Here is a 15340-nt window from a genome sequence, read left to right on the forward strand (position 1 = left end):
GACCCCAGACGTAATGTGACAGATAATGAGCCTAAAATGTCTAGCTGTTGTCCTGTCAGTGTGTGTGCCACCTGGAAACTTTTCAGTAAGGGGCGATGTTTAAGTGCAGGGATGTGTTGACGTAAGGCCTCACTGATGAGTGACAAACCAGCGCCCGTGTCAAGGAAAATACTGACTTCTTGGTCCTCGACGAGGCCTTTTATGTAAGGTGTCCAGACTGTGGTGTCCACAGATGTGACTGCATTGTTGCTATGGGCCGCTGACAGTTGAACTGAAGATTGGCCCTCATCTCCAGTTACCACTCAGTTCCTGAATGCTGATGTTTGACGAAGTGTACATGGCGTGAATGGGGTCGTTGTGGACTTGGAGAGCGACGTCTGTGATACTGCTCATCCCTCCATCGATCTCGGTTCTCACCTGGGCTGCTGTCATCCTTCAGTTGATGCCTGTAGCTGGGTTGAGAAGGCCATCAAGAAGGTACCGTCTTCATTTCCTGCTTCGAATTCCGAGTGAACCCTCGGTTCAACCACCATTGAGAGTCCAGCCACTTATCACTTACCCGAAATCCCTCACTACTACCGGGCGTTCCAGGATGTCTTCAGCAAACAACTGGCCATTAAACTACCTCCACACCGGCCATGGGACTGTGCGATCGACCTACTGCCTGGGGCCACACTACCACGCGGTAAGATCTATCCGCAGTCCATCCCGGAACAAAAGGCCATGGAGGAGTATGTGGAAGAAGCCCTTCAGCAAGGCTACATCCAACCATCTACGTCCCCTGCCGCTTCCAGTTTTTTCTTCGTGGGCAAGAAGGACGGAGGCTTGCGCCCCTGCATCGACTACTGCACTCTCAACGCCTCCACTATCAAGTACCGCTATCCTCTACCTCTGGTCCCAGCTGCCCTGGAGAAACTCTGCAATGCTCGTATATTTTCCAAGCTCGATCTCCGTAGCGCCTACAATCTAATCCGAATCCGAGAGGGAGACGAATGGAAGACAGCTTTCATAACTCCTGCTGGGCACTACGAATACCGGGTCATGCCCTTCGGGCTTTCCAACTCTCCATCTGTGTTCCAGGGTTTCATGAACGAAATCTTCCGTGACAATCGCCAGCGTTTCGTCATCATCTACATCGACGACATCCTCATCTACTCCACCAGTCTATCTGAACACATTCGTCATGTCAAGTTGGTCCTTTAGCGTCTTCGAGATCACCAGTTATACCTCAAGTTAGAAAAGTGTGAGTTTCATCGTGAATCTATCCATTTCCTGGGGTACATCAATCAACCACAAGGCATCTCCATGGATCAGAAAAAGGTAGAGGTGGTAACCAACTGGCCACAACCCCAGAACATCAAGGAACTTCAACGCTTCCTGGGGTTTGCCAATTTCTATCGGAGATTCATCCGGGGCTTCAGCAAGATCAGTGCACCCATCACGTCTATGTTGAGAAAAGGGGCCAAGTCTCTGTCCTGGACCACTGAAGCCACCAATGCCTTCAAAAATCTTAAAAATGCCTTCTGTTCAGCTCCCACTCTGTCATCCTAATCCAGATTTGCCATTTCTCGTAGAAGTCGATGCCTCCACCACTGGAGTGGGTGCTGTACTCTCCCAGCGGCAGGGGAACCCTTCCACACTCCACCCATGCACCTTTTTCTCCAAGAAACTGTCCCCGGCGGAGCAAAACTACGATGTCGGCAACCGTGAACTTTTGGCCATCAAATTGGCCCTAGAGGAATGGAGACATTGGCTGGAGGGAGCTACTCATCCTTTTGAAGTTATCACTGATCACTGAAACCTGGAATACCTTCGTGATGCCAAACGCCTCAATACTCGTCAAGCCCGTTGGTCTCTGTTCTTCACTCGATTCAACTTCACCGTCTCATATCGTCCTGGATCCAAAAACATCAAAGCAGACTCCTTATCCCGGCTATATCAACCAGATTCCATTCCTGCGCCACCTGAAACTATACTCCCTCCAGCCGTAATCGTCAGTCCCATCCAGTGGAGTCTAGATGATCACATTGCAGAAGCCACACTTGCCGAACCTGCTCCGCCGGGAGGTCCTGAGGGACGGACATACACTCACCTAAAGGATTATTAGGAACACCTGTTCAATTTCTCATTAATGCAATTATCTAATCAACCAATCACATGGCAGTTGCTTCAATGCATTTAGGGGTGTGGTCCTGGTCAAGAAAATCTCCTGAACTCCAAACTGAATGTCAGAATGGGAAAGAAAGGTGATTTAAGCAATTTTGAGCGTGGCATGGTTGTTGGTGCCAGACGGGCCGGTCTGAGTATTTCACAATCTGCTCAGTTACTGGGATTTTCACGCACAACCATTTCTAGGGTTTACAAAGAATGGTGTGAAAAGGGAAAAACATCCAGTATGCGGCAGTCCTGTGGGCGAAAATGCCTTGTTGATGCTAGAGGTCAGAGGAGAATGGGCCGACTGATTCAAGCTGATAGAAGAGCAACTTTGACTGAAATAACCACTCGTTACAACCGAGGTATGCAGCAAAGCATTTGTGAAGCCACAACATGCACAACCTTGAGGCGGATGGGCTACAACAGCAGAAGACCCCACCGGGTACCACTCATCTCCACTACAAATAGGAAAAAGAGGCTACAATTTGCACGAGCTCACCAAAATTGGACAGTTGAAGACTGGAAGATGGTAGAGTCAGAATTTGGCGTAAACAGAATGAGAACATGGATCCATCATGCCTTGTTACCACTGTGCAGGCTGGTGGTGGTGGTGTAATGGTGTGGGGGATGTTTTTATTGGCACACTTTAGGCCCCTTAGTGCCAATTGGGCATCGTTTAAATGCCACGGCCTACCTGAGCATTGTTTCTGACCATGTCCATCCCTTTATGACCACCATGTACCCATCCTCTGATGGCTTCTTTCAGCAGGATAATGTACCATGTCACAAAGCTCGAATCATTTCAAATTGGTTTCTTGAACATGACAATGAGTTCACTGTACTAAAATGGCCCCCACAGTCACCAGATCTCAACCCAATAGAGCATCTTTGGGATGTGGTGGAACGGGAGCTTCGTGCCCTGGATGTGCATCCCACAAATCTCCATCAACTGCAAGATGCTATCCTATCAATATGGGCCAACATTTCTAAAGAATGCTTTCAGCACCTTGTTGAATCAATGCCACGTAGAATTAAGGCAGTTCTGAAGGCGAAAGGGAGTCAAACACAGTATTAGTATGGTGGACACACCCTCGTCAGCACCAGTTCCAGACACATTCACTCCACCCACTCGCTCACTATCCCCGGATTTCAAATTGTCATCACCTGCCCTCATCACCTGTACTCACTCATCACCATCATCTCCAGTACTCTTAAGAACCACGCTCACCTCAGTTCACTGTCCGGTCTCGTCAATACCTCACCGAGATACCCGACTCCTAATGATCTACTTACCTGCTCAGCTATCTACGATCCTCGTTCCTGTTCCCATCTGGTCCTACTCTCATCCTGTGTCTCGTCTCGTCAATCTGGTTCCCCGTCTCGTCTGTCCGGTTCCTGGCTCACCGGTTCATCATCCACCACGCAATACAGATAAGACCATCAGTGAACTTCACGAATCCTACACTACTACTTCCAGTTTATCATCTGCCTTATCCACTACGTGCTCTTAATAAAGTCTATTGTGCATTACTTGTCTGTGTCCTGCACTTCCCTGACAGCAGTGTCCTCTGGTGTGATCCAAGTCTCAGTCAGGGCCAATAGGCTGAGACCTGAATGACTAGAATTAGATGTAATGAAATCAGCTTTGTTCACAGCAGACTGGCAATTCCAGAGACCAATAGGAAAAGAGAGTAATGTACTAGAAGACACAGGAAAAGTAAGCAGGTTGTCAGGTTGCTCCTACGTGTGACATTTGATTGTGTGTTAGTATTAGTAGGGATTTGGAAGCACATAGTGAAGAGAGGTCACAAACAGAAAGAAGAGAACAAGTTGTGCAGAAGAGGAAGGAAATAAGAAAATAATACTCAAGTGCCTTGTCGGTGTCTTTGCTCCGTTGAGTCACGCAGGTAGAGGCGCTGGTCTTTACACTCTTTGGTCTTCACACGAGGGCTGCTGAGGTTTACTACTTGATTTTATACTCACCTGAAATGTTATGGAATACAATACAATGAAATACAAAACAATGTTTATTTATAAAGCACAATTTAAAAACAACCGAAGTTGACCAAAGTGCTGTACCAAAAAAAAAAAAAAAAAAAAAATACTAATAATAATCTAAGACTAAAACAGCTGGACATGCCTCACTACCGAAACTGTTTACCAGCATGAATAAACGACTTAATGCGATTCTAGCACGTGAGCACAGTAAACAATGTCTCCTAGTAACTACAACTGCACTAAAATCAAACACAGTTACTGTCACCTTCTGTTGCTTGACTGCTTCTTTCTACATTTCTGCAACTAAACAAGTGACATCGCCATCTACAGGGCATTGAAGGTTCTATATCTAGTGTGTTTTGCCTTCACCCACCCAAATTTGTCAACAAATTGAGCGTAAGCGTCAGTTCTGGCAGGCCAGGTAGTCAAGACGCTGCTAACGCTATTGGCCAACAACACGGTCTCATCAGCTGTTCTGCTCAGCTGAGATGCATCAGCTGTTTTGCATCAGCGCATCAGCTGTTCAACTCCCCTCGCTGCTAATGGCTACGATAAAAACAGGGCGCCCTCTTTAAACAGATTCAGTTCGCTCCTAACTGCTGATGCTAGCCTCTCTGCAGCCCGCCACCTCCCCAGCTCCTCCTTGTCGTGTATAACGTGGCATTTGCTTTTCTGTCATCGTTGCTGCTCTGGTCATAGGGGGAATAGTTCAGCTCTCCCAGTCCTAAACTGTGTGAGAGTTCCCTAATGCTGCTGCTGTCCTCTGACTCTCTGCTATTTCATGGTGCTCATGAAAGGTCAGAGGACTCCCTGAACAGAGCCATACCGCCAAAATTAATTCAGAATTTATAAACTTGAATTGCAATTTATTCAATAAAATTTTCCTAAATCATTTTTATTGTCATGTGTGTTCTTGGCTTAATGGACCTGACAGAACTTACTACTTTGAATGTGAGTGCATTAGCAGGTAGTTGCTGAATCACATGCGTTTCATATATGAGATGAGGACATGCAGCTGGTGATGAGGCCGAAACTTGCACGTCCAGTGCAAGTAGGCTTTGACTATTTAATTTTACTTAACTTTATTTTATATATCCGTTATATTGAACGATAATGGTTCACTTATACACTTTTTGAGCACTTGAGCTCAACTGAGACGTTTAAGAGGTTGTTGCGTCTACCTTCATTTATTGCAATTTAGAGGTGTTACATTTTATTTCGATTTTAGAAAATAAACTTGATTGCTCTCAGAAATTCAACTGTTTCTTGTTTTTCACTTGTTTTTTTACAAGTAAAATACTTAAGTAGCCTACTGTTAAAATCAGATTCTCTAAGACTTTTTCTCAAGTCATACTGTAATTGTCATTTTCTCATTTAAGGTATCTGTACTTTTCCTCAAGTATGATTTTCAGGTTCTCTTTACACCTCTGGTTAGGAACACCAGGTTTTTGTACTGTAAGTACACGACATTGTCCAGAATCAGGCGCTGCTGATCAGCTCCTGCCATATCACAGCAAGCATCATTAGAGGAGAGAGAGGAAGAGGACCAGTGGGGGGATGGTGATAGAGCAAGAGATTGAAGAGGGAGGGTTGAAGATTGTATGTGAGAGAGAGAGAGAGAGAGAGAGAGAGGAAGGGGGGAGGTAACGAAGAACCGAGACACACTAAGCCAGTGTAGAAGGAATCGCCACAGAGATGCCGAAGGTCTTTCCATGAAAGCGGAAACGCTCTCACACATGCACGGGCAGTAAAAGGTAAGAGATACGGAGGCGTTCTCCCTTTTGCATGCTGGCTGTATAATCCGCTCCGCAGACAGAGTGAACAGCAGGGAGGAAGGATCCTGCACTCAAAAGGATCTCAGCATCCAGTGATGCATTTTTGACTGGCCACATTCCATGACAGACAGTTTTGGAGAGACTCTGGGATGCACGTCTGCTGGAATGAGGTAGAGGGATGCGGGGTGTCCCTTAATTTTTCTCAGATTCTCTTTAGGTTGTCACAGTAAATGCATTCAGAAAGCATTACTGAATTGAGTGAATTGAAAAAATAGTGATGTAAATGTTGTATTTTGTGTGTTTTCTATTTGTTCCTCCTGAGCTTCTGCTTTTATACTGTCTTGAGCCATCTTGAAGGTATTCCCTTGCACCTGTGATTTGTTGTCATGACTGTGTGTGTGGATCAGGTTTTACCAATATTGTGGATATTAACCAGAACAATGTTTAAATAAACATACTAAATAATATCTTAGTGACAATATAAAATGCAAAAAAAGGTTTATAAGAGGTGTAGTGGATAGCAAATATAATTTGCTCTCTATAAGACCAATCTAACTTCTAATGCAGTTAGAAGTTAAAGTTGTGTGTGTGCACTGGCATGCATGATCATGTGCAACCTGTCAACTAATCTGCTTGTAACACATTTGTAGGTGCATATACAGTATTGTGACATGTTTTGATTTGATGGACAGGCTGTTTTCTGATCATTTGCTGAATTTGAATGAATTTGGCTCTATAGGGCTCAGTGACTCCTTCTGATGTCAATTGTGATAATCTTCTCCAAAGATATTTAATTTGATGTCTTTGCTGCCCATGCTTGTGTCCATACAAGCGTTCATGTGCACAATGCACACACACACCAAGAGAGAGCCAGAACTGCCAACACATGGCCTTTAGCAGTACGTGATAGTGAAAGGGACAGATGGTGCCGAAGAGTGTCTGATTGACCTTGTCCCCCAGCAGGGCACGTTTTCAGACTTTCATGAATCATTCTGTAAGGGCGAGAACTGGGCAAAAGACCCCCTGTTCTTCTGGAGAAAGAGGATGATAAAAGGTCAGACAGAACAGGCCCAAGGTCTTCAGACTGCAAAACAAAAGGTGGTTTCACTGGGGAGAATAATTTGCAATTTGGCATTCATAACAATTAGGTTTTGCGTTTGGTGGTGTTGGGGTGACGTTTTGCATTTGACACTTTCACCGATGGTATTTTCAAATGGTAAGCTGGGCTGCAAAGTACTAGCGAGATGACCCTGATCTGACCATATGTCTGGTGAGAATCCCCATAATGCAGCTGCAGCATGTGAGGAAGATGGAGAGACAGACAGAGCAGCGTAATCTTTCCATCACGCACGTCATAATCAGAGCGAATGGGAAAGAGAAAGTCTTTTGAGAGAATCAGCACGGATTAGAGGGCTTAAAAAAAAAAGTCTGTAGTAAGGTTTCAGCTGGTCTGGAACAAGCTGTACCAAAATTTTAAATCATGACACCCCTCAATATTTCATCCACTGTAGGGTTTCAGCTCCTTGTGTGAAATATTCAAAATTCAGAATGTCTCTCAGATCTAATCTTTCATCAGCACAACAAGGTTGTGATTTCTGAAACCATAGGCTTCTGTTTGTAATTTAAGCCATTTAATGCAATCACTTTATGAATTTAAGACTTCCTGCTCTGATTTAAGAACTTTTTAAGGGCTTAATTTGTGTAAGGACGAATTAAGACCTGCAGAAACCCTGATATAGTGAAAAACGGTAAATGGTTTAACAGTGTATTATTTGTCATTTTACTGTAAAATACTGTTAAAGTAATGGTATTTTTGCAAGTAAACTATGAATTATCATATCATTTATGGTGAAAACCAGTAGGCCTACATTCCAGGAATTTATATTTTATTTATTTAAATAAATGTATTTATTTAATAGCGTTATTGATTTATTACTTTATGTATTTAAATACATTTTAAAAAATCAGATTTTTGCTATCAGTAATGTACTGTATATTATGATCTTTTGTGTTACATTTCCTGTTATTTAGTTAATGTTGATTGCATTATTTTAGTGTCACGTTTTCTATTGTACCACCTGTATTATAATAGTGGTTATCAGTACATTTTAAAGTACAAAGCAGATTTTGTTATTTCAAGTACTATTGGTATATTGACATTATTTAAAGGTCCCATGACATGCTACTTTTTGTAGGCTTTAATATAGGCCTTAGTGGTCCCTAGTACTGTATCTGAAATCTCTTTCCAAAAATTCAGCCTCGGTGCAGAATTATAGCCACTACAAGCCAGTCCCAGAATGAGCTTCCTTCAGACAGGCCGTTTCGGTGTCTATACGCTGATTTCACGCAGCCGTTATTTTGAAATCGAAAGCGAGGCTCCGGTGGGAAGAAAACCGGAAGTGTCGCCTTTAATCACAGGAGAGTCGTGAATGCGATGGCGTATTGTTGTGTTTAATGATGTTGTGTCAATTCTAAAAATGTACAAACATTTATTTCATACTTTAGACTATATACAGTGAAATCCATTTATAAATAAAATAATTTTTTTATATATAATTCAGAATGTAAAAAACGAAGCAGGAATGAACTATATACATATCCTATATTGGATATTAACATCCAATAGTGTAAATCGCGGCAGCAGCTTCAGGTTGGTAATCCAAGGCATTGTTGTATATCTTTACTTCCGGGGTTCTTCCCACCGGAGCCTCACTTTCGATTTCAAAATGGCGGCTGCGTGAAATCAGCGTATAGCTTTAAATACTAATGAGGAGGAGAAAGGCAGCGCAAGGTGGAGGGTGGGTGTGGCCTTGACCATCTTGCGCAACGGTAACGTGGCGTGCATGTTTACGTTGGATATAGCAATGGCACGAAGACACGCAGTCTTTTTCAAGCATTTCAGTTTGACCCAGAATCTGATCCAGATGGAGAAGCAACGGATGAAGAAGTTGCAACTCAGCGGCTCCAGCAGGACGTTTCCGAATGGTTAGTTTAAAATATTATGTCTGGATACGGTACTTTATTCGGATGGTTTACAGTTATTATCATGTAGCTAACGCTAACCTACTGTTGCCTTTTCACGAGAGATCTGTAACGTCTGTATTTCTTATTACAATTACATCAAGCTCTGCGATCTTGAAATGCGGATATCGCGCGCGCCATATAACCAACAGGAAAACGGTTATCCAAATAACAAAGACGTGTACAACACTCGCGTTAAAGTGTGTGTATTCACACACATAAACTGCATAGCTGCATAGCTAATGTTACAGCCACATTCTACGTGTAAAATCTAGGTAACCATAAACAGTAAAGCAACACACTTATATATCATTAGTTGACTTACTTGTCCGAGGTGTGTAGCTGAGCCAAAGAGAGTGATCCAGACTTTAGTTTCAGACGTTCAGCGAGCCCAGCTCTGTATTGACCCTTCGGTGTTCATTTGTACATCCAATTATTGAGCAATTGTTATGCTTCGCTCGCTCAAAAGCCATGATATCTCTTGTGGACAAACTAAAATCGCGCGCGCGCGTTCCTACTTCCTAGCGCATTTTCTCATGGGCGGAAAATATTCTCTGGGCGGGCAAAGCAGAGACAGGGGAGGTAACATTTCCTCCTTATGACGTCATAAGGAGGAGATTCAAGATCAGCGCGTATGAGCCTCCATTTTCTCAAAGGCAGAGAAAGATAGCAAAAGCTCGATTTACACCGATTGACATTTTTAGAAACTTGGGGACCATATACAGGCTAGGGGAACTCATATTAATGTTAAAAAACCTCAGAAAGTGAAAATTTCATGTCATGGGACCTTTAACATATATATATATATATATATATATATATATATATATATATGGTTTAATATATGTTTAAATATATGATTTTAAGTTGTACAATATACAGGCAACAATATGCCTGTCACAATTACGTTAGTTTGGACTCGTTATGTTTCGTCATCGTCTGCCTTCGTCCTTCATTTGTTGTCACAGACACTATGTTCAGCTCTGCACTCATCAATCACCATCATTATCACCTGCATATGTTCAGTACTGTTTCAGTTCAGTGTCCGCCGGTGTCGTCAGTGTTATGGTTGTGTTTGCGTGCCTGTATATGTTTGGATTTACCTGGGGATACTATTAAAGCCTGTCTTGGATCTTCATCTTCTTCGTTGTGTGCTTAAACAACCAGCCTTATGACAGAACACTGGACCAAACAAAGTAAATAGTGACGTGTTTGAAAGTTTTCTTTTCTTTTTTTGTGTTCAGTGTTTTTTTCCATTGTCACCCCTTCTTGCACCATGGACTTTCCAGAAGTGAAACTTTTGTGCCTTGAGCAGGGAGAACGCTCCCTTGAGAAAAAGAGTTTTTGGATCTCGTCCATCAAACCACATTCCTGGAAGACTGCCTGTGCATGTTCCTGCGTGTCGGTCTGAACGCCGCCACGCGTGCACGGTTGTCCGGGGAGGTATTTTGAGGAAGCTTCGCAACATATGTGGAGTGGGTGCTGGCGTCCTGCGGATCAGCGTTCACCGATGAGGATGCTGCCAGCCCTACTTCCCATCCAAAACCACCCAGACGATAAGGATCGAAGGCCTGAGCCCATGGCAGATAGCGCGAAGGTGACCAATGTGACGTACGAGCAGGGCCCATCACAGAGGGAGTGTTGGTGAGGAGTGAGCCCTGCCCACCCCGTCCGCTATTGAGAGTGAGTTTCTGTTTACTTTAAAGGACACTTGTTTTGCATTTGGAGAGGAGGATTCCCCGTCCCCTTTGATCCCGCCTGAATCAGAATCAGAATCTTCAGACCTGCTAACCCCTCCCAGCCCCCCTCTTCCACCACCTCTCCAGACTATTTTGAGCACTCTATTAATTATTATTATTTATTTTTTTTGCATTGGTTTTCAGTCTCTTTCCCAGTCTTCAGCCATCTGTGCCACCCAGTTATCACCGTCTCCCTTAAGTCTCTTGGTACCACCTCTGCCTCCTCTCAGTAGCGTGGCACGACCTCGGACCTGTCGGGAGCCATCTCTTCCTGGGCATGAGGAGCCCAAGGCTCCACCTCTAGCCTCAGTGCGCAACGCTATGTCTCGACCCGTCACCCTGGCTCCTGTGCTCCTTCCGCCCTCGACCTCAGCGTAGATCATTGGCCATTCGGCCTTCCCCTTTCCCTCGGCATGTTGGCTCCACCTGGGTCAGACATCGCTCTGTTTCTGCTGCTCTCTGGTCCGCCACCCCTTCGGCTGTGGCTTGCTCCACCCTACCTTAGGTACCGCCTCCATCCTTGGTTGCTCCAACTAGCCCTCAGACCTCTGGATCCCCTCCTCTATCTCGAGAGATCGTCGCTGCAGCTCCGTCATGGCCACCAAGATCTTCGCCATCTCTCCACCACCTCGGCTCATCGGCTGCGCGGTGGGCTCCATCTTTGCCCCCATGGCGACCCTCATCAGTGTTCCTCCATGGCTTCTCAATCCATCAACGCCACCGTGGGGCACTTCCCTGGCTGTGGCCTAGATGAAGAACCATCATACCCACAGGCTCCTCCCGCCTGTCTGTGCCATCCCTTCGACAGCCCTCTTCACCATCCCTTCGCCAGGCCCCTTAACCATCCCCTCATCCTCTTCGCCGCCTCTTCTCCATGGCGTGAGGTTGCGCCTACCCAGGAGGGGGCGTTCTCACAATCACATTCGTTTGGACTCGTTATGTTTTATTATAGTCTGCCTTCATCCCTCATTTGTTGTCACGTACACTAATTATGTTCAGCTGTGCACTCATCAATCACCATCATTATCATCTGTATATATATATATATATATATATTAGAGGTGGGCATAGATTCATTTTTTTAATCTAGATTAATCTAGATTAATTTTGAAATTAATCTAGATTAATCTAGATTAAAATGGATCATTTGAATTCTGCCGAAGGCATTCAGAATATGTGTGCTACCCAAATAATGACTATAAAAGTAAGTCTTTGAGAACGGGTTTCTCAAGCCAGGTGGCGCATTAGACCAGGGGCTCATCTCCTGTTTCCAAAATGCATCACAAACTGCTTGAGAAAGCTGTTCTACTCATAGACTGTAAAAGGTTACTACTGTACTGTTACCGTCCGTAGGCAACATTAGGTAGGCCTATGTTATTATCAACTACTATAGGCTATCAATTAGGGATGGGCGATATGGCCTAAAATCTATATTGTGATATACATTGCAGCCTCTTGTGATAACGATATACAGTATATTATAATAAAACCATTTCAGAACAGATTACACAGACCCATGCTAAACAACTGCTAAATGTATTTTTTTTTAAAGGGTGTATGTAGTTTTGAGAACATATATTGTGCAAAACTGTAAGTATACAACATAATTTTGCAGATAAATAAAATGTAAGTACACTAGCTGCAGAGACTTAAGTAGGTCTAATGTTTATTATGGCTTGGAGCTTATGAAACCCCAAATTTAAAATTAGAATATTGTCTAACTGATGTCTTTTCAGTTAAAAAGAAACACAACAACGATTCTTAAAATCGAGATTATGTGCTACACCACTAAGATATATTGGAATGGGAATAATACGCGCGCGCTGGTATTCAGTGATATCATGTTTCGTTTTGAATTTGAGGTGGTCGAACGGATTAGTCGTGTGTTAACTTACCGAACTGTTACCCCACACACTCTGTATATAGTTTGCTGCTGCTCGTCTGACGGCTTAAACCCGAACCAAGTCCAAATAATGGATGTTGCACCGATCTTTTTCACCAGCTTTCACTTTCAGCCGTGTTTACTTAAGATGACGACGAATATGCGTTGCAGCCGGGTTTACCTCGCGGCCGCGGGTAGATTGCGTCATCATAGCTTGTGTAGTATAGAGCCATCTCCCAACCCAACTTGGAGAATAGATTAACGGCGATATTTTTTTTATCGCGCGATAAGAGTCTCGCGTTAACGCAGCACGTTAACGCCGATAACGGCCCACCACTAATATATATATATATATATATGACCCTAGATCACAAAACCAGTCACAAGTCGCACGGGTATATTTGTGGCAATAGCCAACAATACATTGTATGGGTCAAAATTATAGATTTTTCTTTTATGCCAAAAATCATTAGGATATTAAGTAAAGATCATGTTCCATGAAGATATTAAATAAATTTCCTGCCGTAAATATATAAAACATATATTTTTGTGAGTGAATGCAGCACAATCGCGAACATAAATGGCCAACTTTAAAGGCGATTTTCTCAATGTTTTTTTGTTTTGTTTTTTTTTTACCCTCAAATTCCAGATTTACAAATAGTTGTATCTCGGCCAAATATTGTCCTGTTAGTGGAAAGCTTATTTATTCAGCTTCCAGATGATGTATAAATCTCAATTTAAAAAAATTGACCCATGTGACTGGTTGTGTGGTCCAGAGTCACATATGTTCTGTTTCAGTTTGGTGTCCGGTGTCATCAGTTATGCTTCTGTTTGCGTGCCTATTTTTGGATTTGCTGTGAATACTATTAAAGCCTGTCTTGAATCTTAATTGTGTGTTTATACAACTAGCCCAGTGACATTGCCATTCCATAATACCTAATACCTGTCACCACTGTCACACTTTTAAAGGGTTAGTTCACCCAAAAATGAAAATTCTGTCAGTAATTACTCACCCTCATGTTGTTCCAACCGCGTAAGACCTTCGTTCATCTTCGGAACACAAATTAAGATCTTTTTGATGAAATCTGAGTGCTGGGTCACTCTCCATAGGCTGCTAGGTGGCCCAAACTTGCTGGCCCAGAAAAGTTATTAAAGAGATCGTTAATATAGTCCAAGTGACTACAGTGGCTCAATCTTAAGTATATCAAGCGACGAGAATACTTTTTGTGCGCAAAAACAAACAAAAATAACGACTTTATTCCACTATTCATTTCCTTCTCTCTGGGCCTCGTAGTGTTTTTGCGCAGCGCGTCTGTGTTACACGTCACCACGTACGCTCACTATTGGCCGACGCTGGTCATGTGTGTGACGCGCAGCGCAAAAACACTACGCGAACCAACTAGAGGCCCAGAGAGAAGGAAATGATTAGTGGAATAAAGTTGTTATTTTTGTTTGTTTTTGCGCACAAAAAGTATTCTCGTCGCTTGATATACTTAAGATTGAGCCACTGCAGTCACTTGGACTATATTAACGATCTCTTTAATAACTTTTCTGGGCCAGCAAGTTTGGGCCACCTAGCAGCCTATGGAGAGTGACCCAGCACTCAGATTTCATCAAAAATATCTTAATTTGTGTTCCGAAGATGAACGAAGGTCTTACGCGGTTGGAACAACATGAGGGTGAGTAATTACTGACAGAATTTTCATTTTTGGGTGAACTAACCCTTTAACTTAAAAAGGGTTCTCCAATGTGATCATGGGAACATAAAAGGATATTGTATGAGAAATGTTCTCATATGGAATCTGCATGCATTCTCAAGAAATCCTGTTTTCGAGCACTACATTCACAGAAATGTTTAGGGCTGTTTTATTTGATTTGTAAATGGGCTAAATGATTTAACCATGCTTGCAGTAAAAACGAAAAGCATCAGTTTCAGACTCTGTTAACGAGACTTTAAAGTAGTGCAGCGTACACTGTTTCCTGTGATGTATCTCTGGATGAAAAGCAGTGATAAAGTATTGATTGTTGTTGCCATGGGGATTATTTCCCCAGGGACTCGTTTTCAAGAGAAGTGATCATATTTCTACTTACTTCACTCATTTACAGGGATCTGTGTAGACCACCAAAATCTATATCCCCTCTGAAGAGAGATGCTTTTCTTCAATTGACTCATCACAGCAAAATCCTATCTGGATTAAACTGAGATGACTAAGTGTAATTGAATTTAATGCCATGCCTAATGACTATTGTCACATCTTTCATTCTCCCCCTTTCCTCTCTTTTTTTCTCCTTGTTTGTGTAACCTTTCTATTTTGTCTCATCTTTTTTTAAAGCAAAATTTCTCCTAATGGTGGTTTGTTATACTTCATAAAACCTCACCATGCAAACAGCAACGGCATTTAAAGCCAAAATGAAATGATCTAGTGATCATAAAATATTATTACCCTCTAATTGTCATTATTTTGGATTTGCCTCATTGATTTGATGTGCCACATAATTATTGATGTGCCATATAACAGCTATTTACCATGAAATCCACGAAAGGAACAATTAAAATGTTAACTTTAAAAAAAATTTCTCTCTTAAGGTTTTGTGGATAACAGGCTTTTCAGATGAGCCTGCATTTTGAATGATCTAAGAGAGGAGAACCCCTTTTCCTGTGTCTCTCTGTCCGTCTCATGAGCAGCCATGCCTGTTCTCTCACCTACCACAGGTACGTCATACAGCAACTGTGATGCTCTCATTCAATAAACTCACTTGATCATCATATT

At 42.9% G+C, this 15340-nt stretch overlaps 1 protein-coding gene across 4 annotated transcripts in view; it reads left to right on the forward strand.

Annotated features, from left to right (window-relative positions):
• The first annotated feature begins 5750 nt into the window (after nt 1–5750).
• mpp3b (MAGUK p55 scaffold protein 3b) overlaps nt 5751–15340 on the forward strand; it is a 58870-nt gene continuing 49280 nt past the window's right edge. For 3 of the 4 annotated variants that reach the window (XM_082152754.1, XM_082152756.1, XM_082152757.1), the window contains exons 1-2: nt 5751–5906; nt 15157–15282. In XM_082152754.1, the coding sequence (XP_082008880.1) occupies nt 15258–15282 (25 nt within the window). In that variant the 5' untranslated portion in view covers nt 5751–5906; nt 15157–15257. Of the gene's footprint in view, nt 5907–5931; nt 6098–15156; nt 15283–15340 lie in introns of those variants that run through there. The other variant, XM_082152755.1, reaches the window with a different exon arrangement.

This window comes from Leuciscus leuciscus, assembly GCF_965113295.1.
Source record: "Leuciscus leuciscus genome assembly, chromosome: 21".
Classification (NCBI taxonomy): domain Eukaryota; kingdom Metazoa; phylum Chordata; class Actinopteri; order Cypriniformes; family Leuciscidae; genus Leuciscus; species Leuciscus leuciscus.